Source organism: Lagopus leucura, unplaced genomic scaffold (genome assembly GCF_019238085.1).
Source record: "Lagopus leucura isolate 7727_CA_CO unplaced genomic scaffold, USGS_WTPT01 Super-Scaffold_100037, whole genome shotgun sequence".
NCBI classification, from domain to species: domain Eukaryota; kingdom Metazoa; phylum Chordata; class Aves; order Galliformes; family Phasianidae; genus Lagopus; species Lagopus leucura.
This window is the reverse complement of record NW_024962286.1, coordinates 5,509,398-5,537,032: the sequence shown is the minus strand read 5'-3', so window position 1 is coordinate 5,537,032 and position 27,635 is coordinate 5,509,398. Positions and strand designations below refer to the sequence as shown.

The 27,635-nt window shown below is 47.5% G+C and overlaps 3 protein-coding genes across 4 annotated transcripts; 2 read left to right on the top strand and 1 right to left on the bottom strand.

The window, feature by feature from the left end:
* Nucleotides 1-8,490: 8,490 nt before the first annotated feature.
* Nucleotides 8,491-12,728, top strand: CUNH1orf174 (chromosome unknown C1orf174 homolog). The gene is made up of 3 exons (XM_042883269.1): nucleotides 8,491-8,544; nucleotides 8,853-9,338; nucleotides 9,683-12,728. The coding sequence occupies exons 1-3, from the start codon at nucleotides 8,491-8,493 to the stop codon at nucleotides 9,788-9,790; spliced, it is 648 nt and encodes a 215-aa protein (XP_042739203.1). The 3' UTR covers nucleotides 9,791-12,728.
* On the bottom strand, nucleotides 11,153-15,016 carry DFFB (DNA fragmentation factor subunit beta). The gene is made up of 7 exons (XM_042883268.1): nucleotides 14,897-15,016; nucleotides 14,699-14,825; nucleotides 14,404-14,592; nucleotides 13,735-13,814; nucleotides 13,426-13,599; nucleotides 13,115-13,215; nucleotides 11,153-12,796 (listed from the first exon to the last, which is right to left on the bottom strand). Exons 1-7 carry the CDS (start codon nucleotides 15,008-15,010, stop codon nucleotides 12,580-12,582), a joined length of 1,002 nt encoding a protein of 333 aa, XP_042739202.1. The 5' UTR covers nucleotides 15,011-15,016; the 3' UTR covers nucleotides 11,153-12,579.
* Nucleotides 15,017-15,097: 81 nt separating this feature from the next.
* Nucleotides 15,098-26,520, top strand: CEP104 (centrosomal protein 104). 2 transcript variants are annotated; one of them, XM_042883371.1, is made up of 22 exons: nucleotides 15,098-15,138; nucleotides 15,902-16,028; nucleotides 16,558-16,731; nucleotides 17,062-17,200; nucleotides 17,678-17,743; nucleotides 18,054-18,130; nucleotides 18,274-18,442; nucleotides 18,653-18,811; nucleotides 19,166-19,417; nucleotides 20,206-20,409; nucleotides 20,926-21,093; nucleotides 21,333-21,506; nucleotides 22,333-22,509; nucleotides 22,581-22,787; nucleotides 22,882-22,998; nucleotides 23,361-23,397; nucleotides 23,540-23,612; nucleotides 23,983-24,091; nucleotides 24,361-24,499; nucleotides 24,952-25,019; nucleotides 25,375-25,465; nucleotides 26,299-26,520. In XM_042883371.1, exons 2-22 carry the CDS (start codon nucleotides 15,916-15,918, stop codon nucleotides 26,433-26,435), a joined length of 2,850 nt encoding a protein of 949 aa, XP_042739305.1. In that variant the 5' UTR covers nucleotides 15,098-15,138; nucleotides 15,902-15,915; the 3' UTR covers nucleotides 26,436-26,520. The 2 variants fall into 2 exon arrangements, with proteins under 2 accessions (XP_042739305.1, XP_042739304.1); XM_042883370.1 differs by having other exon boundaries at nucleotides 19,166-19,492.
* Nucleotides 26,521-27,635: the final 1,115 nt, after the last annotated feature.

Below are 27,635 nucleotides of genomic sequence, written 5' to 3'. Positions count from 1 at the left end.
CCAAGCTCTCATCCCTGTTCCATTGCCTTGTTCTACTGCTTGGAAGCTCTATGCCCTACTTCACCACTTGAAAAGGGGGAGATATGAGGAGGGAGGGGTGCGTGGGGGATGAATTACAGCTGCACCTTGGGGCTGTGGGTACTGCAAGCAATCGGAGTGCAAAAAAGTAATCTGCAAACTGGGATCTGGTTCCTTCAGGCTTGCAGCTGCAGGAGCACAGCAGGGCACCTCTCCCTGTGGCTAAGATGCAGCCAGGTGAGCCTGGTACCTGTTAGTGCAGGGCAGGTGGGCAGCACAGTGTCACCATGGCCCTGATGATGCTCACAGTGATTCCACATCCCCGCTTAACAGCAGTGTTTAAGAAGAGGGGTTGCCATGACAACTACCAGATGGGTTTGTGCAGGGTTTGGGCCTGCGTGGGCAGGGCACAGAGCTGCGATGCTCAGATGCTCTGCCCTGCTCCGGGGCAGCGGCCGTGTTCTTGGTGCTGCATCACCCACGTGTGCCTTCACCCCAACCACCCGGTGCTGCAGAGGGTTTGCAAGAGCCAGAGGCTGATTCAGGTCTTGGCTCCGAGAATTAAAACAGTTCCACGTTGCACCACCACCCTGCGTGGTGCTCACTGCCCGCAGCTCTGAGCGCTGCAGGACACACAAAGGGTTCCTCCAGCAAACACCTCTGAGCCTGCAGGCTCCCTGCAAGGGGCTCACAGCACTGCATGCTCCTTGCTAGCAGGATCCAGCCCTGCAGGGCAGCTCTGAGGTCGGCGGCAACATGGGGTGCCTGATCCCTTCAGCTGCTGCTGGCCACCTCGATGGCTTTGCTGCTAACAGGGGCTGGTAGCAATGAAAGGAGCCCCCCGGTGGGTGGGGTTTTGGCATTTCATCTCAGTTACAAAATGAATAATTTATACAAGCCTTTATTGGAGCCCAGAGTTATACAACAAATGTTCCGTGTGAACATGCTCACATATTTCAATGTTAATATCTCTCCAGCGAATTTCCTGGCAGCCCAAACCAGGCTGGGATTGCCACATTGCTTATTTACGTAAAATATCATAATCTGGCTTCCATTTGCATTTCTGAAGTGCCATCGCAGTGGCTGGGAGCACGGAGCCCTGCCAGCTGACTGTGTCTCTGGGGCAGGACTAAATGCAGCCCATCTCCTCTCTTTAGGTATTTAAAAGCCTCTGAGAAATGCACATAGGTCTGCATTCCCATTCTCTGTGTTCAGGCCGTATTTACGTACATGCTGCAGCTTCAGTTCTATAGGGATGGCTCAAGCCCGTCCCAACATGGCTGTGTTTTCTTCCAAGCCATTTGCTGCTCAGAAGATTTCTGCCTCTTGGTTTCAGTTCTCCTTCCAGAAACCGCACATCACTTAAACTGACTTGAGTGTAATGATGCAAATGCAGGAAGCAGGTAATTAGTCTCCGGAGGGTGGAACTGAGACTGAAGCAATGAAATCGTTCTGGATGGATCCAACTCCACCGAACAGAAAGGCAGAAATCCCCCGAGGAGCACAGGGAGGGGCAACGTGTGGGCTCTGTCCTGTGGCACTGGGCCTCCCCAGCCACCAGGAGTGGGGCAGCAGAGGGCTGGGTGTGAGTGGCCCTGTGTTGCACCCAGAGGTGCTCAGACAACAGCAGCAGCAGCCTTGGAGTGCTGTGCCTGCCTGCAGCCCGGCTGCAGATGAGCTCAACGGCAGCGTTTCCAATGACAGGCGGTGACGTCTGAGGAAAAATAATTAAATATCTACAGCAAACACTCACAGACTTGGAGCAAAGTGCACATATACCTGGCAGAATTGTTCTAAAGAAAGCTTATCATGGCTGCTTCGCTTCTTTTGCTCCTTTTTCATACCTTTCTCTCTTCAAATGGATATGAGAGAGGAGTTTATTTCACCCCAAAGCAAACTTGGCAGCACCTGATGTGTTTGGCAACTGTCTGGCCATGCCACTGTCTGGGTGCACTTAGCAGATGGCCACTGCAGTGCTGCACCAGTGCCACGCTTCCAGAGGAGCAATACGTTGCTATTCCCCTGTAATTGCCATAGCACACCTCGGTGCTGCTGCTGGAGCAAGGAATGGTTCTCCATGATGCACTGGGGACTGGCAAAGCTGCTGGCACAAACGGGGTAATGAACGTTGGATAACTTGTATTGTTTCACAGACTGAGCTTAAATATTGAAGGAGCAGTATCCTCGTGTCAGAGAGGGGCTTAAAGCTATCTTCAATCTAAGGCATGTTTTCCTCTCTGCACACAGGCATTTGCATGGGGACCTCACTTCAGCGTTAATGGGATTTGTGAGCTTGGAACGTATCCTAATGCACTGCCTCCCCAGTATCTCTTGTCTGAGTAAAACGAGTTTGAATTTTTCATCTTAATTGCAGACCTGTGATCTGGAGTAGATTTGCTTGTACTGAAAAGCATCAGCTTTCAGACCTGGCAGAGACACGTCCCCATGCACTGTGTGCCAACATCCCAGCACTGCTTTGCCCTGCAGCAGCCACTTAGCCAGGAATCCCCCAGTGCTCCCTGCAATGCTCCCTGCTGTGCACTGCCCAAGCGAGGCCATTTGTGATGGAGTGTTGTGTTTGCTGCTCCCTGGGCCAGCACTGACACCAGGGCGATTCCCTGCGCTTCCCTTCCTCTGCGCAGAGCCACATTTTGGGCTGTTGCTGTTACTGCAGGAGCACTCTGTAAAGTTGCTGCTGTAGTGGAATAAAAAGTTATCACCAACCCCGTAGGGATCTGGTGAAGATGCTGGCACGAGAAGAGTTTGTAATGAGCTCTAAGACATATTAATGAAGAGAAGTATAATTATTATTGCTGAGTTCAATTACAGCCCCTGGATTACAAATATTCTCCTACAATCCCTCAAGAAAGAAATGCATCTTGTCTCTGCAATTAAATAAACTGCATATCAAGGGAAAGGGAGAGGATTAAACTACAGAAGGAGAAATTGCTTCTGCTGGAGGCTGGTGGCCCCGTCCTCCCGAGCGGCTCTCGGGGCTCTGAGGGATGGATCCCTACTGAGTGCCTGCACCGATGTTCTGATGGGATCTCAGCCCCAAGGACTGCACAGCTTCTCCTTAAACATCGCTTCCATCTGTGGGAACGGCAGCACTGCTGCTTGCTGAATTCTGTCAGAGCCCAATATCTGAAAGCTCTCTTTGTGCAGCCTGATTGCTGTTTCATCTCTCCTTGCTAACTTGCTTTACACACCGCTGCAGTGCTGCCTTTTGATCCTGCAGGCTGCAGGAAGCGTGTTTGTGCTGCGAAGCCCGCAGCTCTGCCACTGCACCGTGCTACCCATGGGGAGACTTTTGTCCAAACAATCTCTAATTCCCAAAAGATACAGAGCTGCCGGCTTCGCTTTCTAGAAGAAATGGCAACAAGGAATAAACAGTTTTATTCTTCTGCTCGTGGGCGGTTTTCTATTCACACATCCTCACATCAAATCCAGTTGTCAGAAGGGGCTCTCACTGTGTGCCACATGGCTTCTGGCCACCTGACGGACACCTGAGGGGCTGATGCTCCTCCTTGATGGGTGAACTGGACAAGAGACACTCAGCAGGAAGGAATTGCTGCACACAGAGTCTGCCAGGCCCTGGGAGAGGAGCAGAGATACGAGGCAAGGCACAGCAGCCCTTCTGCGGGCAGAAGGTGCCTTCATGCTGTAGTATCATCTGATGGAGCTGCTCCGCCAGAACAGCTTCAAAAGAGTGCAGAGGATACGCACCACTGGTTTCTTAATGGAGGTGATGGAGGCATGCTTCAATGCAAAAAATATTTAAACAGATTGTAATGAGGATCTGGCTTCATTAAGGAGCCTTGTAGGGCTGATGAGTGAATTGTTCCTGTTGCACTCAGGTCCCCAGTTGGAATGAACGCATGAGCACGCAGCACTTGAGGACACCAGAGCAGTTGTCTCAGTGTGAATCTTGCCAGTGGTACAATATTGCTTGCTGTTGCATGAACAGAACATGTCTCCTCTGATTGTTTTTCCCTGCTCTTCTGAGATAGATGCTGTTTGAGGAGCCCCGCTGGTGGAAGGTCTTCTCAGAGGAGCAGACGCAGCTTTTTACATGAAACCTCTGACCTCAGGAGTGGAGGGGATAGAAAACCAACAGCAAATTGCCTTGCCAATGAAGCTCGATCCTTTCTGAAAGGAGTCTGTGAGACTTGGCAAAAGTCTGGCCTCAGCAATCACCATTCCATGGTGTTTCAGCTGTAATTGTCCTTTTTTAATTCGGGGAGCTACTGAGCTGTAGCAGTATTCCCTAGGCAGCTTAAGCTCCCACTCCTGTAAGATACCAGGGAAGAAGATTCCTCTCAATGCAAATCATGATGGTTTTTGCTCTGTTAAGGCACTACCTGGCCCAGCACCTGTGCTCAGACCAGCTCTGCCCATGGGGTCACTGCTCATCTGCCCACGGATCAGGAATTCTTCAGAGCCAGGAACAAAATCGGTGAGGCTTTATAAACATTATGTATTGAATTATCACAAGCTAAGTGACAGAAAATGAACAAGAGTTAATCGCATGACAGAGAGGGAGAACATCTCTGCACAGCAATCATTTCAAAGGCAAACAGAAATATTTATAGGCTGAGGGTTGCACAAGTTGCCACCACGCACTGGCAGGAGATGTGCTGTGGGTTTGCTTTAGGATGGGGCTGCAGCAGGCGTGTGGGCATGGCTGTGCTGAACGGCAAGGCTCGTCCCAAGCTGGGTTCAAAGGGATGCGCTGTGTACAATTCTGAAAATAAGTGCAGAATGGAAAACATGCTGGTGGTCTTCTATTGCCCAGCAGCTGCAGACTGGCCCCTGCTTCTCTGTGCGCCTGGCAGGGACTGCTCGATCCAGTGGGAGCAGAACACACTCACAGGTACCTGCAGAGGATAAAAGGGAAGAGATGATTTGTTCACATCCCGAAGCAATCCCTGCAGGCAGATTCAGAGACAGGTTTCCAATTGCCTCCATTCAGAGACACCAAGCAGGCTTTAAAGAATCCTGTATATTTTTAGCAGCAACATAATATCAGTGGAAATCTAATAAACTTTGCCATCAAATATTTATCCCATTACACCGGCTTAAGTAATTCAAGTTACTGAAATCAACACAGTGGTTTTATTTTTAATGAGCCTGCTGTAAAACAGCCTCTTCTATCATTGTCAGGTGTGCGTGGAGGAGAGGTACGTCGGCTCCAAGCGCTTTTAATCTCCCCAAAGAAACAACGCTAAATAATGGAGAACGTTTACCGAAACGCTGCCTGTCGCTGGGAGAAGAGCTGAGCAGGGCTGGGTAAGGCTGCAGCTCTGTGCCCAGGGCAGGAGAAGGGCTGCCGTGTGCCAGGCAGGTCTCGGGTCGCAGGCAGTGGCAGCGGGCAGGAGCTGCGGTTCTCACGGCATCTCCGGTGGAACAGTGACCCCCAGCGTCTGCAGCCCCCCACCCGGAGGAGAAGACTTGTTTGCACAACGCTATTAACGCAGCGATCAGATGCAATCGGAACAAAACGTGGGTCTGCATTGTGGCAGCGATGCTGGGCTGCTGCAGCAGTGTAATCACACCGATTACTGGTTGCGGAGGACCGGTCCCAGTGGGCTGTTTTGTGCTGGGAGAGATTTACTCGGGTTTTGTGAGGCGCTTTAAAAAATCCACATTGCTCAGAGCTGCTGGAGCCGTTGGAAGAGTATGAAGCTGTGGGCAGTGCCTGGGGAAGAAGGCTTTGCCGTATTACCACTTGAAACAGCTACAAAAGCCAGGTATTTGCACCAGAAGCACCTGCCAGTGCAGGCAGCTCCTCTGCACTCTTGGGTTCTTACATCTGCCTTGAGGGTTTTCATTAAAGGAATGAATTTCTTTTTTGGCAAAGGCAGTGTACTGTTCTATTATCTCCATATTCTGGCACTCCGCATTTTGTTCTTGATAAGAAAGAAATCTAAAATAAGACTCAGAAAGGTTTTTCACGTGGCAAGCGTAAAATGTAATTACGTGGCATGGGTTTCCTGTTGTTTTTATGTATGGCCTCTCTGGTTCCTGGTGTGAGTATTTCTAAGTAATGAATACAAAGGTCTTATTTGGATTGGAGCAGTGCAGAGGCACTCAGGATGGTACTGCTCAGGGCAGCGGGTGTCAGAGGGCTGCAGGCTCCCCTGAATGTTTCAGTTCTGGCTGGGTTATCAGCTCATCAGCAATTCTTCCAGGAGACAGTGGCTCCAGGAGCCCCAGATCAGCACTTCAGTATTCACTGTCATTACCTGAGTTGGCATGACAACATTGCGGCGGTGCGACTGGGAAGAACGACGGGGGAAAAGCTGTGTCTCCAAAGCTCAGCGAAGCCATCCTGCTGGAGCTGCTCTGCCAGCAGGCCGAGGGCAGCGGGCAGAGGGATGCCGCAGCCCAGATCTCACTGCCCCAGCTGGGAGGTGGTGCATCATCATGCTGCTTTCTCCCCAGGTGCTGCTAATGAAGAAGAATGACTGCAGCCACTCGAGCTAAAAATAACTTTTCCATAGCAGGAAAAGACCAGTCCGTGCTCCTGCTGGATGCTTGGTTAGTTTGATAGATCTCTCACTCAACAGTTTGCAGCCGTTACATTTACAGGCAACGTTATTTTTGGCTGCTGTCCCTTGCATGTCACTAATGTTTAACCAAATGAACTTGCAGGATTATAACAGACAGAGACACTGGTGGAAGTGACAGGCACAGAGACAAGTGCTGCAAGAAGCTAATTTACACATCGAATTTCACAGCCCGAGCCTCCCTTCCTGCTCAATAAGCTCATCAGCTGCTGCTTCATACCCGCCAGCCAGCTCTCATAAAAACAAGGGAGCTCAGAAAATGGCTTTTTTTTTCCTTTTTTCCTTTCTTTTTTTTTTTTTTGCCTTCCTGCTTAGACGACGGATTCTAATAAAAACCACTTTTTAATATGGTTGAGACTAAGTCCTCTTTTATGTGGAAATGTGAATTTAATGTAAATAGTTTGCGCTGCTCTGCTTCTCTTTAAGGGCTTGTTGGCTGCTGGCAGTCTCTGCGCAGCCTTTCAAGGCACTCCAGAGGCACTGAGCTCTGAGATGTGGGCAGATCTCCGACGGGGTTCTTGCTGCCTCTCCTGGGGGCCTCTCTGCACTCTGCAATGGATGTTTTCTCAGAGAGCGATCAGAAAATGCAACATCTGCAGTTGTGAAATTGCCCCCATTTTCCCATGAAGGAAGATTGTTATTGAGAGAGAACGCAGCACGTGGAATCCAGGAGCTTTGCAAAGAATCTCGACAGGTTGATGGTTGGACTTGACGATCTCAGAAGTCTTTCCAAACGTTATGAAGCTGATTCTAAGCCCTGGCGTTCTGGCTTTGTTTGTGCAAGGTGTGCACAGACAAGGATGTGCACAGATGTGTCCAAGCCTTAGTCTGGCACCTCAGGGTTACGGAAACTATTCATTAACATCTTCAAAATCCTTTTTTTTTTTTCCTTGCTATTTTCAGTTCACAGAAGAAATTGAAATGGCAACCAAGCTTTCCAGCAGCAGAAACGCTGCTCTGCAGCCAGTTCCAGTCTCTCCTGTTTATGAGGCAGTATAAGTTTTCACTGCATAATAAAAACAATCATCTGTATTCCTTGGCTGCGAGCAACAACACTGACAGTGGAGCAAGTTTTGGTGCTTTGGAGGAGAATATGAATCATCTCAGCCACAGAACAAAGCGCAGAAGACCCCTGAGCACTGAGCAAAGCTGCACAACAACGCACCAGGCCTGTTCTCCAACCTCTGCAGGCGTTGCAGTGCTGAGAAAAAGCTGAATGTCCTCAGAGGAATATTGCTGCCACATCTCTGAGGTTTAAACGGTTGCTCACGTGTTTTTTTTCAGGCCAGGATGCGCAGATGGGAATGTTATGTGCTGGCTTGGGGCGGGAGCACAGGTAGCAGCCCCAAGCTGAGAATTGCGGCGTGGCTCTGCAGCAAGGAAGCGCATTATCCATCCAGAACGATAGAGATCCCCATCGTGTCCCGAAAGCACGCAGTTAACAGAAAGCAGCGATGTGGTTTTGTGCTATGGGCAGAGCTGTAGGCTGGAGCGGCCCACAGCCATCGCCTCCCATGAGGACACACAGAGCTCATCACACTCCTGGCTCTCCTCGCAGCCCTTGAAGTTAAGGAGGGATTTGTGTTCCTGACGCCATTCGTTCCCTGAGGGCTGGATCACGACTTCCCAATGCACATCTTAGAACCAAAGCTTCCAGAAAGAAGGCGCTGGAAAGCTAAAGACCTGATGTGTTCATCACCCACACAGCCTGCACGCAAATTTATTTTAGTCCCTTTCCAGGAGAAAATCTGGGCGCTGCGTTTTGCCTCACCAAAAGGCGACTTAACGTCCCGACGGGCCCGGATACCCGGCAGCCCGCGGCCTCTCCCCGCCCCTCCCGTCGGGAAGGGCGGCCCGCAGCGCTGCGCTCGGACCAGGCCGGGCATCACCGCCCCTCCCCAAGATGGCGGCGGGCGGGAAGGCGGCCAGCGGGGCCGGCGGCGGGAAGAGGCGGCAGGTGAGGGCCGAATCGGGCTGCTGCCGCGGGACGGAACGGGGAGCGCCTGGAGAGCGCTCGGGATGTGGAAGCCGTTGCGATGGCACGGGGATGGCGGTCAGCCACGTCCTGCCCTGCTTTGTGCTCTGCTGGCCGTGAGCTGTACGAGGCTCTGTTTAGACCTCTTTATTCTCCCACTCGTGTTTCCCGCTGTGGCTGTGCTGGGTGAGGTTTCTCTCAGAGCTTCGTGCCCGGCCTCCCCACACGAGCTGACTGCTGATGTGTTCAGGTGCTTTTGAACTTCAGGAGCTTCTTTTTTTTCCTAACAGACTTGTTCACACAAAGCAGCTGGCAAACGGCCCTCCAAGAGGCTAAAATTCGAAAGAACGAGTCTGGTGAAGTCAGGACTGGCAGGTTGTGTGTGTGGGATTGAGAACCCTGCTGCCCCTAAAGCACCCGCTGAGGGCTCAACTCCAGAAGGTACAGGAGATGACCAGGTAATTCAGCTGGAAAAAAGTGAAAGCATCCCAGAGACTGGTGGAGAAAAACGGAAGGAACGTGATGTTTCTTCAAAGCCATGTGCAGCGAAATCAAGGAGAGCTTCTTCAAAAACAGAAAGCAGTGAGAATCTGCCAGATCGTGCCTGCAGGGAGGAGGGGAGCAGCTGTGAGAGCTTGCTTTTGGAAGGGACCGACTTGAAGGATGGAGACATCCCTAAGAAACTAAGAGAACTGGATAACAGTGCTTTCTTGGATGAAGACAGTAACCAGCCGATGCCAGTGGATCGGTTCTTTGGAAACATTGACTTTATGCAGGTGAGAGTCTGCCTTTAACACTATGAACATTTGGACATGTGATGCCTTCATCTTTTATCTGTTTCATCAGTTCTGTGTTTAGAGGGAGCAGCAAAGATTCATTTGTGGAGGACTTTTATCTCCTCTGCATCCTTTTCAAGACTGCAGAGGGAATGGCAGCCCTCACTTTGACCACGAGCAGTGGCTGGTTCAGACAGGCTCCCTTTTGCACTCTAAGGGTTTATTCAGATGCCACTTGCATGTGTGTGTTAGTGCCTCATGTATGAGTGGGGAAGAATGGGAACTGCTGGAGATGGGGAGGCCTGCCTTTCGCAGCAACTTCACTTCATGATTTCTTCTTTTAGGATCAGCTAGCAGCTGTACTCCCGAGCACAGCAATGAGCAGGAGGGAATACAGAAGGCTGCATTTCATCGCCAAGGAAGATGAGGAGGAGGACGAGGATGCTCTCTAGCAGCAAACTGTAAAACAGAGGAAACTTTGTTTTCAGTTTTCTTTGTCTTTCTACCAGCGTGCTGGTGGTTGGCTGTATCACTAGCATGATGTCAGTGTTTGCATTTTCTTAGAGAATGGGTAGAGTCTGCTTCTACAGAGTTGTCAGATACAGGATTCCCCACACTTTTTTTAGGGCAGAGTTTGACTGAATGCTCAGAGAATTGGACATAAATTGTAATTGATTATTAATCACTAGTACCTACAAAAAAGCATGGAAAATATCAGCTCCTATTGTTACAAGTCTGAACTCATATTTACAGCAAACACTTGGCCTATTCTCACTTATTTTTAAAAAATTATCATCTTGGGACAGTTCTTTTCTTTCTGGGATGTCTGCCATTACAGCATCTTGCTAGTAATGCAGCCACTTGACTTGCTCACTTCAAAGAGGGACACCAGCTTCTGTTGTGCAAGTTGTCTTGCATTGTTTGCCTTTAAAATGCAATTCTGCTGGCAAAACTCAATGCACATATGTGATTATGAATTCAGTGTTTTTAATCTCCAGACATTAAGTAGTGTTTTTTATTGCTCCTCTGTTCTCTGAACAACCACGTGAAGCTCACAGCTTCCATCTTCCACCACATCAGCTGTGAGCACTGCCTTTTTGACAGCTCAGTAATGCAGATTGTTCATTATGTTCAAATGACTTCCAAAGGTTATGAACAGAAATTCTGTAAAGAAACACATTGGCAGTGATAAAGGCAGAACAGAATCTCTCAGCAGGACTTTACTGGTAGACAAACAAGTGCTGGTAGCCAAGTAGATATGGGTCAGCCCTTCAAATCTGTTATTTCTGGCCTGCATTTTTTAGATGATGATGAGCAACCTCATGTGATTCCAGGAATTGCTAACTCATCCAGCGTTCATGATAATACTTTGAAAGTGTGATTCTGCAAGAAGCTCTCAGATATTTATTATTACAAAAATAAAGAAACTGTTTCTAAAAATGCAGAGAAAATATGATCAGCAGATGGTTTAAATCAATATTAATTTCTACAGCTACAGTGTGTTGAACATTCAAAAATCTGAAGCCAAACAAATCGTATATGCATGACATGTTAATTTATTCAAATTCCCACTCCAGTTGATGTATTGTTTCTGTCAGTGCTAGTTCTTGGCTCCTTTTTACTCTTAAGTCTGTAACACTGAAAAAAAATCTTCATATTTTAGCGTGCTCGTGGTTTTCATCACAACTCCATCTAAAAGCAGTTCTCCCAGCTTTCCTTAAATGCCATCTTACTAATTTTTTTTCCCCTAGGCAGTATCTTCACACACAGTGCAAAATGGTGTTTGTAAGAAATGTGCCACGCTGACAGCACAGTGCTTGTTGTCAGAGTCTTTATTGCAGTCCCTTCCCCAACACCAAAACACCAGAACGTGCATTTTCACCTCTGTTACAGTTGATGTATATTCAGTGAGATGATCAGAAAGGCTCAATCCAATGGTGCTGGAGCTCCTTACTGAAAATGCACCTGCTTATTTTTCATGTAGAAATGTTTGGGAAAGGAATTGAATTGTTGCTTTAATTAGCACTGTCTGTAGCAAAACTCCTGCATTTCCAAGTCCCAGCAAGTCAGGACTCACACAGCAATACTATCTTAATAACAATCCTGTCTGAACTAGATGAATTTATCTGATAAGAAAGAGAAAGAGGTGAGAGGAAGAAAATGGAAATAAAAAACCAAAACCAACAACCAAAGTAAACATCCAGAACTTTCCTTTGAGGTAAATGATGTTAATGTCTGGTAAACATCCACTACTTAATTGATAAGCACCTTTTCCTGTGCTAAGTCCTTCTAGTCTGCAGTGGCCATGCTGTATTGTACCTTACTGTTGACTACTCATGCACCTCTACCTCCAGATACACAGTAAGATGGCAGTGATTTCACTTTTATTTTTTGATTTAAAAAATACTCATCCCTGAGAGTTCAGTTGCTATCAGCTGATATTTAGGAAAAAAAAAATGTAAAAAATGATCTACTTGTATTTTGTTACTGAGAGGTAGAAAGTGTTTCACAGAAGCAGTTTCTGCAGACAAACATGATTACTGTATAATAAGATTGTATGTGTTGCTTCAAGAAAGCTCGATCTAGAGCAGCAAAGACTGAGGGAAATCAGTGGGAAGATGCCAGAGCACAAGGGTGATAAAAGCAGAGATGCACCACATGCTTTCTCCTAGAAGACCTGCATCTATGCAACAGTGGATTGAATGGTCACAGACGAGTGCAGGTATTTTCCTAGAGAAAAGCCAGCAGCTCTGCCACTGAATCATTTGGCCTGTCTGCAGTACAGTGCCTGTGTTCCTGGTGAAGGCACAGAATAATTACCCTGAAGTATTCTTTGTTTGGCTTAACGTTCAGAGCAGTATCAACCTGCTTTGAATCATTTGCAAGAAAGTTCCGTTTCTGTACCGTGCATTTTGCACCTAGATTTATTACAGCAAGCAAGAAATCATAAGGTATCATCCGTGTCAGCTTCTGGCCTCTATTCTGCACACTGCGGCTGTGAGTCAGCTTATCACACTCAGCAGTGTCACCTAAGGTGGGAGAATCAGGCACGGTCTGAACGCGTGCTCTGAGATTGCAGTTCAATTAATGCACTGGAGGTGATAAAGGAAGAAGTCCTTGGCAGAAGAGACTTGCTAAGTAAGGTTTTGTTTAAGAAACAGGAGCGACTTAAACATGATGCCATCTTACATGATTTTGAAATGGAAAAAAACAAAACCAGAAGTTGCTTCCAAAGAGAGCACTATGCAATCTCACGGGTTTGCTTCCTTTTTCTGTAAATCTTAGTTTTGTCACAGCTGAGATTGTGATTGGTTTTCTTATGGCAAGCAATATGTACAAGTTTTAGATTATGCATTGTAAACAATAGCTGATAAAAGTACTCCCAGTTCACTTCTCTTCCATCTCGTGTTTTGACAGCTTCTGCCAGTTCTGGGACAACACTACGTTTCTTTTCTATTCTGCAGAATGCAAAAGAGAAAACAATATTGCTAGCAAAATCTGTTTCCTTAACAGTATGTCTCCATCTTCCTTCTAAAGCAAGGCAGAAGTTGCATTATTTTACTACAACTAGGTTTGAAGTGTTTTTATGAAGAAATCAATTTAGCAAATTCCCTTTGCTTCAGAAATACACAATGCCTGGAAAGAGGTGTGAAGGTTTCTGCCAGAAAGGGAAAGAAGGGAGGATATCTTTCATGAAGGATAATGTGGTAAGCAGGGTGAATTCCCATACAGGCAAAATCTGAACAGGTGAATTTGGATTGATGCTTTATACATACATGTGATCGAGATTCCAGGTGCTGAAGAGGATTCTGCTTTCCCTGTTAGTATAGGGGTTGATAGAATGCTTACATGGGCAGTCATCTCTGTCAAAAGGGCCCTGTAAAACAAGATGGCTGCTCATCATCCCGGCTCATCCCAGTCATGAACTGATGCAGCTTCCTCTCACCACAACCAGACACAGGTGAAAACACTGCCAAAACTCAGCTCTTCTCTAAGCAAGCACTGAAGTCACCGTCTCCTTCCTCTGATGTTGTCACTGCTGCTTCTTAGAACCAGAGACTCTGCTTTGGAGCAGGGCTGAACCTACCTGACAAGAGAACCATCCCTCCTTTGTGCACAGGCGCATCGCTGCCTCCTCCTCTGTCCTGTCAAAGTAGCTGCCATTATATTTCACAGATTTCAGTTTATCCGACATCAGGTCGAGTATCCTTTTATAAGCATCTCTTGCTGTAGGATGAACGTTTGAAATAAAATTACTAACCTAAAAAAAAAAGAAAGTACAGTCATTCCTTGGCATCTGGAGCAGCTTGTGTCTCTTCTACAAGTGCTGTGCTGGACTACAAAGGTACTTATATATACGTGTGAGTGTGTACTTAACATGCAGTCACACTTTTACCTCTTTCATGTAGCTTCGTATTCTGCTTTCACAGCTGTACCGCATATAGCTTGATTTGTTCTTAAAACGAGATTCTAGACCTAAAGAGAACCAGATGAATTTAGTACAGTGCTTCTAGTTCTATGCATCTGCTTAGATGTGTCCTCATGCCTTCTTTTCACAAACTCAGTATACAGGCTTTTTTCTTTCTCTGGCTCAAGCCTGCTGTCAGGGCTTAACAGAACCACACAGCCCATCTACTTTGAGAGCAGGGCTGTGTCAGCTGCTACACACAGGCTGTTGTTCATCACTGGTGAGAATGCACAGCTAATGGTGGTGACTGCATAGAAAAGCAGTGTTTTGTAACTGAGAATTTGCTCTATCGAATAGCATTATTGTGCTCTTTGTATGTGGAACGCCGTTCCACAGGGTTCTGGGCTCCTCTGTTCAAGCCTGACTGGGATCTCTGGCACGCCCAGCAGAGGGCTGCAGAGATGCGGGGTCCGGAGCATCAGGGAGAACCACGGGGCTCAGCCCGGGGAAGAGAAGGCCAAGAGCGGATCTGAGCAATGCTTATCGATATCAGCAAAGCAGGGCAGGAGGGCAGGGCCGGGGCTTTTATCAGCACAAGGCACCCCGGGCGCCAACCGGCACAGCCGGAGTTCCATGGGAGCAAGAGGAATCGCGTACCCTCGAACCACTTCCCGTCCTCGTCCCGGCGCTCGGCCGCGCCGTCCCCGCTCAGGTTGTGGATCAGATCCGCCAGCAGCCTCTGCCTGCGGGGCGCCCGCTCGTCCTCCAGCAGCCTCCGAGCGGCCTCCAGCACCGCGTCCGTCCGGCAGCACAGGGCGGCCAGGAACCGCTCCAGGTCCCCGCAGCCTGCGGGCGGAGCGCCCGTCAGCAGCCGCACACGGATCGCCCTTCAGCATCCCGCAGCATCCCGCAGCTCCCCGCCCCGCCCCGCCCCGCCCCGCCCCGCACTCACAGCCCGGCCAGCTCTCCCCGGGCCGCAGCAGCACCAGCTCCGTCTGCGGCGGCAGCGTGCGGAAGAACGCCTCGCTCAGCTCCGTCCCGTCCTCGTAGAGGCACAGCCGGCTGCCTGCCAACGGGAGCTGCCCGGGCGGTCATTCGGGTCCGAGACCCGCGGGACCGAGACCCGCGACCCCAGACCCCCGATCCGCACCTGCAGCAGCCGGCAGCCCTTTCGCAGCAGCCCACGCAGGCTCCCCGCCGCCGCCCCGAACTTCTGCGCGCTGCCGGGGCGGCGGAGGCGGAATGGCTTGAGAGGAGCCGCCATCGCTGCGCCCGCCGCTCCCCCGCCTGCCGCCGTGCGCATGCGCGTCGCTGCGGCCCGCGTTGGGCGCTGCGCATGCGTGGCGGCGCCCGCGCCGTTGCTACGGTGACGAGCGATGGAGCCGCGCTGAGGTGAGTGCGGTGCCGTGCGGGCCCGGCTCGATCCTTTCTGCTTCCCTCCGGCCGTGGATCTCTCCTCGAAGAGCTGTGTCAAGCCGTCCCGGCATTCAGGGCCCCTACGTGGCGGCTCGGGCCGTAGAACGGCTCCGTAAGGGCCGTTTCCCGAGCTGCGGCCTGCGGGGCGCTGCCCTCCGTGCTGAGGGAAGGGCGGGAAGAGATTCCTCACAGCGCCGTCCTGGGGTCTGTGCGTGTGTGTCTGTCTGTGTGTTTGTCTGTCTGTGTGTCTGTAGACTTGCATGGCTGTGAAATGCTGCTGGGTGACTTCCGCCTGGGTCGATTCTGTCCTCTTGTTATTATTATTCCCTGTCAAACACACGGGGCGGGATGTCACACTGCTCTGAAGGTCCTGCATCTGGACATGTGGGGCAAGAAGAAGCTTCTGGGCTCATCATGGTTTGAGTTTTGTCTTGGATTGTTATATTTAGCCCTCCGGTACTTGGAAGGAGCCCACAAGGGCTCTGCTTTTTGCACAGTCTGATGGTTTAACTAGCTGTACAAGTTAACCGAGCCCTCGCTTCACCAAGTCCTGCTAAAACACTCAGCATAAGAACATGGCTCATTTTATGGAGCTGGCATTCAATAAATTCAGATTTACAGTCATCAGCTGCTGGCTTAATGGACCACAGTACGGAATTCTTGGACTGCGCTGTTTCAGTGTTGTTTTATTGCCTTCCTAGGGATTAGCTTAAGTTTGAAACGTGGTTGTTTTGAATAGCTCGCCTCTGCAGGATGCCGCACAAGATTGGCTTTGTAGTCGTTAGCTCATCGGGGCACGAAGATGGCTTCAGTGCAAAGGAGCTGATGGTCCACGCACCAACAGTGAATGGATGGCGGTCACCGAGGTACTGCAAGGGAGAGGGATGTGCTTAATCCTCCAGCACTGAGTGTGCAGTGAGTGGGAGATGCAGCATGTGTGCTCAGACTAGTTTAATGCATGCTAGACCAAATTGGTTATAAAACAAAAGCTTCTGAGTTACTTTAACCTTGTGGAATCCTTGTTCTGCAGGGGAAAAAAAAGCCTTGGTTACAACAAAAGGTCATCTTAGAGTTTGTGACTGCATTGACTTGGTATTAAAACTACAATCTTCACACTACATCTTCTGGATGTATGTAGTTGTCTTAGTTTCAGCTGGAACAGTCCTTTTCCTTCATAGTGACTGATATGCTGCCATGTTAAACCACCACAGCAGTGCACATTAACAGACACACGCATGCATTAAAGTGAAAAATGTTTCTACTCTTTTTTTTTTTTGCAATATTTGTAACGATGGCAAACTATCACAACTTTGGAAAGTTTCATGATTAAATGTTATTCAAGGTGGCAGTGAAGTGATCTTTAAAAAGATGGCTCAACATTGTGCACATTTGCAGACTCTGTCAGTACCCACAAGAAATCGTTCTGCAGTTGGTGGAGAGATGTCGAATACGAAAACTGCAGCTGCTTGCTCACCAGTACATGATATCAAGCAAAATTGAGTTCTTCATCAGTGAAAGCTTGCCTGAATACTTTGCTCCTTATCAGTCAGAGAGGTTTCACAGACTAGGGTGAGTCTGACAGCTCTGCATTGTTGTATTACCTTAATCAAGGCCTCAGAAGGAAATAAAAAGCAATCTGGGGATACTGGGGCTGATCCAGCCATGTTGAAAACAGTGGGTTAAAATCAATCCCACTTAAAGCAGTGGGGCCTTAACGAGCTGGTGAGGTTTGTCTGGTTGCTGTGAGAGGCATGATGCAGGTGAACACTGGTGTAAATGACAGCGTGCTGTTTGGTTGATGAGTGAGTTTTAAACCTGATCAAAATGCTTAGTTGAGGAGCCAAAACACAGCTGTGTGTTTGTGTTTTCCTCTGCTTACTGCTACGTTTTCCTTCTCAGTTATGTCCCTCTCTCAGACAATGAGAAGACAGGTTTCAAAGCTCGAGAGTTAAAATCTGTGTATATGGATGCAGTTGGCCAGTACCTGAAGCTGATTTTCCATAAAAATTATGACAATAAATACAACTTGTACAGTCAGGTAAGTTGAGTTGTGCTCCTTGCTTTGTAAGCTAGATGGAGTTTCAGTAGCACAGAGTGGGCACAGAAATCTGCCCCCTGCACTTGTAGCAGCTGAAATGCTGATGAAAGCTCCTGAGTTCATTTTCACTCGTGACCAAATGCAGCTTATGCAGAGCAGATGAGCTCAGTGCACGTTCCATCACTGCCTTTTGTTTTGAGTTTTAGCCTGCATAGCAGGCTCTGTGCTGAAGACAAGGTAAGTTTGTAGACAGTATTGAAGTTGTACATTTTCCTACATTTGAGTAAAAGCAAGGAACAGAAGGAGAGAGATGAGTTGGAGTAAATCACTACTTGATTTTTCAGATTTGGAGGGTGAATCAGCACAAAGTGTCAGCAACTGACTGGCTGTGTGTGTTTAAACATGCTTTTCAATTTGTCTGAGATAAGAACAAAATAACCACCTTGTGCTTTCACTTTTTCTTTCAATCTCTCTCAGGTTGCCCTGGTAGCTATAAATATTATTGGAGATCCAGCAGACTACGGTAATGACAGCAATAAACAGGTAAGTGCAGAGCATCCCTGTGCTTTTACTGTTGCTGCATTGTTGAGCTGCAGGGTTCTTGAGATAATGAATGCATCTTCGGGTAGTTTCATCCTTCAGCAGAGGTGCTGTACATCGATTTTGATCTAACTTTGAAATAAGGGGGATCTCAGAAATTGAGCCTAAGTTGTGTATGCGAAAATGAAAGCAATCAATTGGAACGTTTGCATTTGCACCCTTAAAGTTCTCACTATTACAGTGTCAGAATTTCTATCCTGAACACCCATGTTGTTGATGAATGTGCATTAAGATCTTTCTTTTCCCCACAAAGCCTTCCAGAGAGAAGCTGATTGACCACTACTTAGGAATTAAATCAGATGATCCTGCCTTAGATGGAACATACCTAGGGTAAAGATATTCTATTGCATATACTCTGCCAACCATCTTCCTGCTCTCCACTAGTTCTCAGTCTCTGTATTCCGTTACCTCTCTGCCTGTGAAAAGAAAACCAATACCCACAGTTACTGATTTCTCTTGTCCTGTATCTTCAGGAAGTCCGACTCCATCTCCCCTCTGGATGATTTGGCTTTTGACATGTACCAGGATCCAGAAGTTGCCCAGATAATACGCAGACTGGATGAGAAGAAGCACGACGCCGTCCGTCAGGAGCGCTACGATTACGCCAAGAAACTCAAACAAGCCATTGCAGACTTGCAGAAGGTACTGCTCAAAGCTGCTCGTCTCTGAAGCCACCAGGTGCTCTGGTGATCCATCAAGGATCTTAGCATTAACGTGGAAGCATAACAACTCCCAGTGTGTTGTAAAAACAGTCATTTTAAATTCAGCTGGCTTAATTGTTTGTTTGGAAGTCACGTACGTGTGTGTTTCTAATGGTGTGATCCCAAGGTAAGTAGCTGAAATGTCTTCCAGGTAGGGGAGCGACTGGGACGGTACGAAGTGGAGAAACGCTACGCTGTAGAGAAGGAGGATTATGATCTTGCTAAGAAGAAAAAGCAACAGATGGATGCGTACCGCCTGAAAGTGTATCAGCAGCTGCAGCTCCACAACCTGCTGGATGCAGAGCTGATGGTGGGTGCAGTTCCTGGTTTGGGAGGCTGTGTCACATGAGTTCTGTAAATAGAAAGGGCTGAGCAACCTGCATAAATGCAGGGAATGAGAGTCGTTACCAGAGAGGCTTTTTCTTTGGACTGTGGGTTTTCCCTACCAGAGACTCAAACATTATGAACGTGATTAATTCTCAGTAAATTACATTAGAATTTAAAGCAAATAACATCTAAATTCCTAAATGTTATTCCAGAGCTGCACATACAGATTCACAGGGCACTGACGTTCATTTGAAAGAGGCAGAATATTGTTTACTGTCACAGCTGTGAATGTAAGGACTGCTTTTAGTACAATGTCGCCTCTCTTTCAACATCTCAGACTCGAAAGCCACCCGACCTGCCTGTGGAGCCTGCGGTTTATGATCATCTTCAGCACACAAAGGCTGCAAATTCACCTCCTCATGAGAACACAGAACTGCAGAGTTCACAGGGAGAGCTGTGGAAAGCAGAGTCTTTGCAGGAAGAGAAGCTGGCAGAACCTCATTCTCCTGAGCCTGTTTTTCTCCATCAGGCCACTCCTCCCACTCTGTCTCATCCCACAACCTCCAGGGAAGTGTTTGCCCAAGAAGAAGTAAGTAACGTGCCTCTGTTGCCAGAGAAATCCCCACAGCAAGAAATCTTACGTTCAGCCTTCCAAAACAACAAGGTCTGTTGTGGGTTTTCTCATTGCTTGTACAGTATTTGAAACTGTTTGCTGAGTATTGCTGATCTAATAATTGCTGTTGGCCTTTCACTTGGCTGAATTTCTTGGAAAGCTGTTAAAAATGTTCATTCAGATGGAAGATAAAAAAAAAAAAAAGACAATATCTGACTTACAGACGGATGAACAGAAAATAGACATTAAATGACTGCAGGAGTCACAGCTGCTTTGGTAGCAGGACAGGCAGCTGCAGTCTGCTTAATAGTGGCTTAATAAATCTTGGAGATCACGTATGTCAGCAGCAAACAAATTTATGTGACTGCAAGGAAAGCAGCAGAGTCTTGGCAAATCTCATGAAGGCTTGCTGTGACTTTTGTAGCAGTAATATTCTCTTAATAGCATGATGACATAAAATAATTTAGCAAGTAGAGCTTATGGCTTGCTGGCTGCCTACCAACAGGTGGTTCCTGTAACTGTCTGCACTTCCACAAAAGGCATTTGGTGTGTGTGTGATGGGATGTAAGAGATAAGCACTACTTGGAAGCACTGATTCTGTTTTTTCACAATACCTCTATGGAAACTTCAGTATCTGTACTTAATTGTAAAGCAGTACTGCTTTGAAGGGAAAAGTGAATTGAATCGAGGCAAACCCAATTAATGATGAAACAACTTCACATCTGAGTTATTCCTGGAATAGCAGCTCTTATCTTCCCTGTTAGGTTGAATTTTTACCTTATGATGAGAGACCTCTCCCAGCCATCCACAAACACTCCGAGGAAGCAATTCGATACCTTGAGCCAGAGAAAACTGAGGGAGACAGCAGTAATACTCCAAGAAGTGGCATTGCTGGGGAACCAGAGCCACTGAGTGAGAAGGCACTGAGGGAGGCCAGCCCTGCTATTGAAGTTTTTGGAGAAGCTCTGGTAAAGAACAACAAAATAAACACGTGGATTATTGGGATCTGTTGTGAGTTTGTTTGGTGTTCGCTCAGTCAGCAGGGAATTGCTGATGTGGTTTTTACACCTTCAAAGATCAGAAACACACAGCAGGACCAGGGGATGTGGATGCCTGGGTTGGGCACCACCTTGGCACTGGAGCTTTTTGGATTGATGACTTGATAATCTGCTAATTGTTTATTGCCTAGTCGTCTGCTTGGGGTGCAGGCCCTACCTGGATACCTGCACTGAAAAGGGATTTTTGTAGAGAGAGAAACCATTACTGTGTCTCAGGTGGTTCCTGGAAATATGATCTATTCATCCATTTTACTCAAATTCCTCAAAAAATAAGTGCAGAAACACCTGCAGTAAAAGCCAGGTTCCCTTGGAAAAGGCCTGGGGATTTGATACTTCAGTTCACGCATTCTTTTCAGGTTGTTTCTGTATATAAATATTGAAACATCAGTACTGACCTTTTAAAAGATGGTCTTGCTTTGTGTTCAGGTCTCTGGAGCATATTCCAAAAGTTGGTCGTATCGAGAAGATGCATTGCTGGCTGTGTACAAGAAGCTGATGGAAATGGCAGCAAGCACTGCCAAGGAGGATTTAAGGAACATGCTGAGGGCTGCGATTTTTCTTGTAAAAAGAGCCATAAAAGACATCGTATCTTCAGTAAGTAGTGATGTGTGTGATAAGAAAATGTCTCCAGCCTGCAATTTGCTCCATTTATGTTTGCTCTGTCCCAGTGAAATCAGCAAGGCCTCACTCAGTGCTGGGATCACTCAGTGCTGGAATTACTCAGCAGCAGATCTCAAACTAAGGCAGAAGAATTTTAGATACCATTTAAAAAATACTGTGGTTGTGCTTCTTCCCTATGGTATTTTCTTCACCGTTTCTTTCTTTTTATTTAGGTTTTTCAGGCTTCCCTGAAACTTTTAAAAATGCTCATTACACAATATGTACCAAAACACAAACTGGGAAAGCTGGAAACTTCTCACTGTGTGGAAAAAACACTTCCAGGTTTGCTTTCCAGAACAGGAGACTCTTCATCCCGCCTTCGCATCATGGCTGCTAAATTCATTCAGGTCAGAGCTTTTCTGTGCACTGCAGTTTGGTTAACATCAAGAACGTCACAGAGGGACCAGTGGGTGACATCTGACCTGGCTGGGTGTCAGTGCAGAGCTTGCAGCTGTGAGGGGAGGCAGAGCAGGAGCAGCAGCTGAGCCTCAGGATGTGATTGAAGCATAGCTTGTAATAGCCAACTTAACAACAGCATACAGAAATGCCTGGTTAGAAGACAAAGTCCACTCCATGTTAAGTGTTGGCAAAGCACAGTTGGGAAGATCTGCTGGGGGATTACTGTGCTGTTTTCCAGTAGAGTTCAGGAGAGTAATTCTGTGTGTTAATCCAGCCCCAGGAGGGGGGTAGGTGGGTCTCTGGCTCTGGGTTCTTTATCTGTGATTGCATCCATACAGAGAAGGAAAATGAGTTCCTTTCACTGGAGGATGTAACTGAAACTTCAAGGTGTGCGATGCTCTCATGTGCCACCAGAGCCCCCAGAAGTGACTGACTGCTTTATCACTGCTGCTTGACTTATTCACAAGAGATTTGTAACTGAATGTTTCAGCGCCATGAGGAAGTGGTCACACATTGTAGAGCTCTGGCCTCAAGAGAAGGAAACTGCTTTTCTGTCCCCAGCACGAGGTGCTGCACTGCCCCAGGAAGCAGTTCCTTAGGGAAGGTGCCAGCTAGAATTAACTGATCCCTGCTGAGATAGAAACAACCAGCTACATTTCAGCAAAGTTCTTGCTTCATTGTACTGCACTCACTGTAAGCCAGGTAGATTGACTCTGCTTGGCCAAGGCACTCGTTGGCCTCATGTAGCACTCCTACAGCACACTGTGTTTGCAGGAAATGGCTCTGTGGAGCGAAGTGAAACCTCTTCAGATTGTTCCACTTCATTTGGTTCAACCCCTAAAACCGAATTCCCCGACACACCTGGCCATGAGTCGAGTGGAATTAGTTGAGTGCCTCCTGAAAGAGATGGGAACTGAAAACTCAGGCTTCACCGTCAGCAACGCCATGAAGGTGGGAGTCGCAGCACTTGGAGCTGCTTTCTGTTGCTGTCGGATTCGTGTTTATTTCTGCTCTCTTTTCAGTTTGCAACGGGAGCTTTGGAGCACAGAGTTTATGAAGTTCGTGACGTAGCACTGCGAATTATCTTCCATATGTACAGGAAGCACAAAGCTGCCATTCTGGAATATCTCCCTCCAGATGATGCAAGCATTCGCAAGACTGTTCTCTATAAAACACTCTTTGATGGATTTACTAAAATAGATGGTAAACTTTCTGAAGCTGAAATGAGGGTAAGTAAGAAGATTGCTGGTATTTTGTGTTCTGCAGATTCTCCTGTATGCAGATGGTTCAAAAACTTTCATAATTGAAGAGTTTTCTTCGCAGGCACAAAAAAAGGCAGCAACAGAAGAAGCAGAGAGACAGAAGAAAGCAGAAATAAAAGTTCTTCAAGATCAGCTGGCAGCTCTAAAGGAGATACAAGCAGAAGTTCAAGCTGGAAAGGTCGGGGTGTTTTGGTTTTGCTCTAAATATGACATTTTTAAACCTTTTCCTCAAGTGCCTCCTTGCAAACTATTTGAGCATGGGACAAGTAATGCCAGTTGTAAGAGGGATGGCGGTGTGGAAGAGGGAGGGAGAGCCTCCTCTCTGATTTTCACCCTGAGTTTCACACCTGGGGTGTTGTTTTTTGTAACAAAATAAGGAATTGGAATCCTTCCCATTTTAGAAGCTGATGGTGCTGTAAAGTGTTGGCCCTGCTTCTAAGCCTTTAATTGCAGAGAGAAATCAAAATCAGTTCTTCTTCTCCCCAGTTAGTATCACAGTCACAAAAGACATTTCTGACTTAAAAAATTCTTTGTTCATAGGAAAAAGAGTCTGATTTCCAGAAGGCAAAAGATCAAGGTAGGTAATTTCAGGTAGTACTAAGAGCTGAGATGCCCTGGAAACACTGTGGGTGCTCAGTGTGTCAGGTTGTATTGATCTTGCATTAGATCTGTTGCTTTTGTTGTCAGCAGAAGGAATATTTCCATTTTCTTTTTTACAGGATACAAAAGCCCACAGCCTGCAGCAGCAGAGATTCCAGATGATCATTCCTCTGTTGCAAATTACCTGGATAAGTAAGCTGGATTAATAGCTTCTAATCACCTTAAGTACTTTGTACAACCTGCTAACAGCTATAGTAGTGTTTCTCCAGTAGATCAAAGCTCATAATTTAAACAGTGGAAAAGAAAACCTTTCTAACAGATTGAGAGCAATCCTGGATGTTGAGGTGTAACTACTAGGCTGGCACTACTCTGAATTTGTTTTCTTAGTAGCTGTTGGTGGGATAAAAAAATAAGCACAGGTCAGGACGATGCAGGGAAAATAAGGGCTGTGTTTCAGAAGGTTTCTAATAGTGGGGACATCTGTTCCCATGTATGTGTTACTGATGCTCTGGTGTTTGGCTGTTCCATTGATTGCTTTGTGCTTTGCTGTCTTTTTCCCCAGCCTGTGCATTTTTTGTGGTGAAAGGAACGAATCCTTCACAGAGGAAGGACTGGATCTGCATTACTGGAAACGCTGCCCTATGTTAACCAGATGTGAGCACTGCAAGCAGGTCAGGCACCACAAGTCAGTAGCAGTTTTTATTCTGTTACCATGACAAGATATTTAATGCTACAGCAGAGGAATGCTCAGCACTGAGTGATTCGGGGTGGCATTTTTAGAAAAAAGCAGTTGTACAAAATGTATCAACTGCACTCCATTTCTTTTTTCCATTTCCTTTCAGAAGAGATCCTTAGCTTCCAAAAATCACAGGGGAAGCTTTGTTTTAATGCTGTTCTTGTTTACTCAGTACAAATCTTGGGTACCTCTGTTGTGCTGCAGGTGGTAGAAATAGCAAGCCTGACGGAGCATTTGTTGACTGAGTGTGATAAGAAGGACAGCTTTGGGAAATGCCAGCGGTGCAGTGAAGCCTTTCCAAAGGATGAGTTGCCCAAACACGTTAAGAGCAGGACCTGCAATGGTGAGTAGTTGTCAGCAGAAGGCTGAACTTCAGAAGTCAGGTCAGCGCAGCATCCAAGCACTGCACGTTTTTGTCAAGTCAGACCACTGCTGTTCAGTACTGCACAGCAATACTGAACCTCAGTCTGTCGTCAGGAGAGAACGTCTGACAAAAATCCCTGCCTTTCCCAGTGCTTGAAATGCTTTGCTTCCATGAATGCATGTGGGGAAAACAAGTGAGGAAAGAAAAGGCAGCTTGTGTCACATCCCTGCACTTTGAGGCCAGACTGGGATGGTTTACTACCCATGGGGTGTAAATGATCATAAAGGATCAGACTTCTTTCAGAGCAGTGAGTGATGATAGGCTGGGGCTGCTTTAATCCTAGGGCAGCCTTCTGTGAGTTGTTTGCTACGCAGATCCTCCTTGTGTGTTCAGACTCACCTGTCTGTGCTGTACTTGTTTTATCCTTTCAGCTGCCAAACCTGAAAATGTGGCAAACCATTGCCCACTGTGCCATGACAACTTTTCCCCTGGAGAGGAGGTAAGGCTGCTTCCCAGATTGGTCTGATTTTGTTCCATCATGAGGATGGAGTTTTTGCCCTCCTAGAACACTGCTTTACATGCAGAGATTCCAGAACTCACCAGGGTTACGGAATGGCTCTCATTCTCAGGGGACTTGAAATTAGGGGACGTGTATTTCTTTGTTACTTGTGCCCACATTCCTCTTCTCTGCCCTCTGCTGTCGTGCTTCCAAGTGCTGGCAGTCTGCATTCTTTAGTGGCACTGAATGCCTCAGCTATCCCTGCGTCCCCTTCTCCTGTGTTTAAGATTCTCAGTAGGCAGGAGGGTGGCTAACCTTGCTGGTTTCTTAATATCACTTCTTTATAACTGGTTAGGCCTGGAAGTCACACCTCATGGGCACGGATGGCTGTGCAATGAATCTACGAAGGTTTTCCACCATAAATAAAACTATTCCAATGCAGCCTGGTAAGACTTCTTTGTAATGATTGTTCTTTTTTGCTGTGTTGCCACTGCTTAAGGAAAGCATTTCAGCCTCGAGAGCAAGGTGGCTGCTTACATTTTCAACACGCTTTTTGCATTTGGGTTGTGATGTTTGGTAACAGTGCCTTCAGTAACAGTAATTTCAAGGTCAATTGCCAGGGAAACTGACACATCTGATAATTGGATCGTTTCAGCCTTGCTTCTACTTAACAGCATGCTCATGAATAGAACAATCAGCAGTGATAGCAAGCAGTTACAGTCTGGAAAGCTCCTGACCACCAATGCAGTGCATTGAGAGCCTGTTTTGGCTGTGATGTCCAACAGAGGACGCTGGTCTCATCCTAAGTGCAAAAGGAATCGAGTGCTGTGTGCTGGGTGCTGCTTTTCCTGTCCCAGTGGAAGCAGGAGCTGGGCAGAGCTTAGGGCTGTGCAACTTCAACATCAGCAGAGAGAAAGTGATGCTCATCTCAGACTTCTTAAAGTTGTCTTTGCTTATTTGGCACATGTAGAATCCCCTTGCTTTGTGAATGCAGAAGTTAAGCAAACAAGCTATTTCCACTGCTTGCAGCACCAAACCTGTTCTCCTCCACTGCTTTTTCTTCCCTTTTTTTTCAGTGCTGTTTCATCCCCTCCGTGCTCAGATTGTTGCCAGAGTTAAACTGCTGTGTCTGAGTTCTGCTTTGCTCACAGCTGCTTTTCAGGGCTGTGCCAAGCTCCTGGGCAGAGCCCTCACATGCTGTCTTTCAGCTGCTGTCAGTGAATGCAGTTCAGCTCAGGGCTCAGACGAGCAAGCAGTGACCTGTGGCATCTCTTCACAGGCAAAACAGGAGGCCACTATTTGAAGAAACCAAGTCCTTCAAGAACCAAAGTTCGACCTCCCTCCATAGGAAGCAAGATCCCAACGCCGAGAGGAGGCCCGAATAAAAGCCCAGGCAAAACATTCTCAAAGCAGTGACAGGACAAGGGCTGTGCTTCGCATTTTGTATTTAATAATTGGGTGTATCATTATTAATGGCCATTTAAAACTCCCGAGCAACTCAGATCTTTTCCATATGATGGCTGAGGCTGTGCAGGCCTGGAGCAGAGCGGTGAGGGCACTGCTCCATGGCTTCCACAGCAGCACTGTGGTTTTCTCATTAGAAAGGAGCAAATCCTCCATTGCAGCCTCGCTCCCTGCTGTGCACAAGGAAGGTTGTGGCTGCTTCCTCGTCCCAGAAACAGCCCAGGGCACAGGATTCACTGGAGGGATGCTGTGCTTCCTGCCCTGCTGAGCACAGCCCTGTGGCTGCTCAGGGGCTCCACGGTGGTGCAGGTGAGCGATGGAGTCAGCAGGCATTTGGTGTAAGGTGGAATGAAAAATGTGCGTGCGTGTGGGAATCAGAATACACACAATGTGTAACTAAAGAGCCACGTGGCCCTGCTCAGCTGAACTGAACCCTTCAATTGGTAAAATACCAACTGCATAAGGCAGAATTCTTCCTTCCCTGTTTGTGTAATGAAAACAGAGAGGGGATGCAGTGCAGCTGAAGAAAGCTGTGAGGGCTTTTGCTTTTCCCTTTTGCAAATCCTAGAGCGTTAACAGCATTAATACTCAGCTGCTTTGTCAGGGCGCACGAGCAGCCAGAGCTGAAGGAACTTCAGTGGCCACAAACCACGCATGGCTGTGATTTATGCAGGGAGCGAAGGCGCGGTGCTGCTTTGTACACAGCACTGATTTTGCAACACAGCTTTGTGCAGCCTGCCTACGAGCGTGTGGATTTCACAGGTGGAGCAGCACAGTCGCGTTTTGAAAGCCTTTATATGAATTGTCAAATTATCAATAGCATATATACATATTCATAAGGGTTGTATATTTCATGTAATGTACGCTTCCTTCCACTGGGGAGCTGCAGGTTCCTGTGTTAGAGCCTCGCTCCTCGTGCAGGCACAGCAGCTGGTTGTGCTGAGAGCTGAGCGGGGCCGAGCCACGGCCTGCGGGCGTGCGGCTGCAGCAGAGCGCGGCTCCTGCCGGAGGTGAACTGCGAGCTCGGCGTCGTGCAGAGGAAAAGAGGAAGAGCCGTTTGCGCGCTCTGCATTGGCCGATGCGGCGCCCGCAGTTGGTGAAGGCAGCTCGGCATCGCTCCTCGAGCACGGCTCCTAAACACGGGCAGAACGT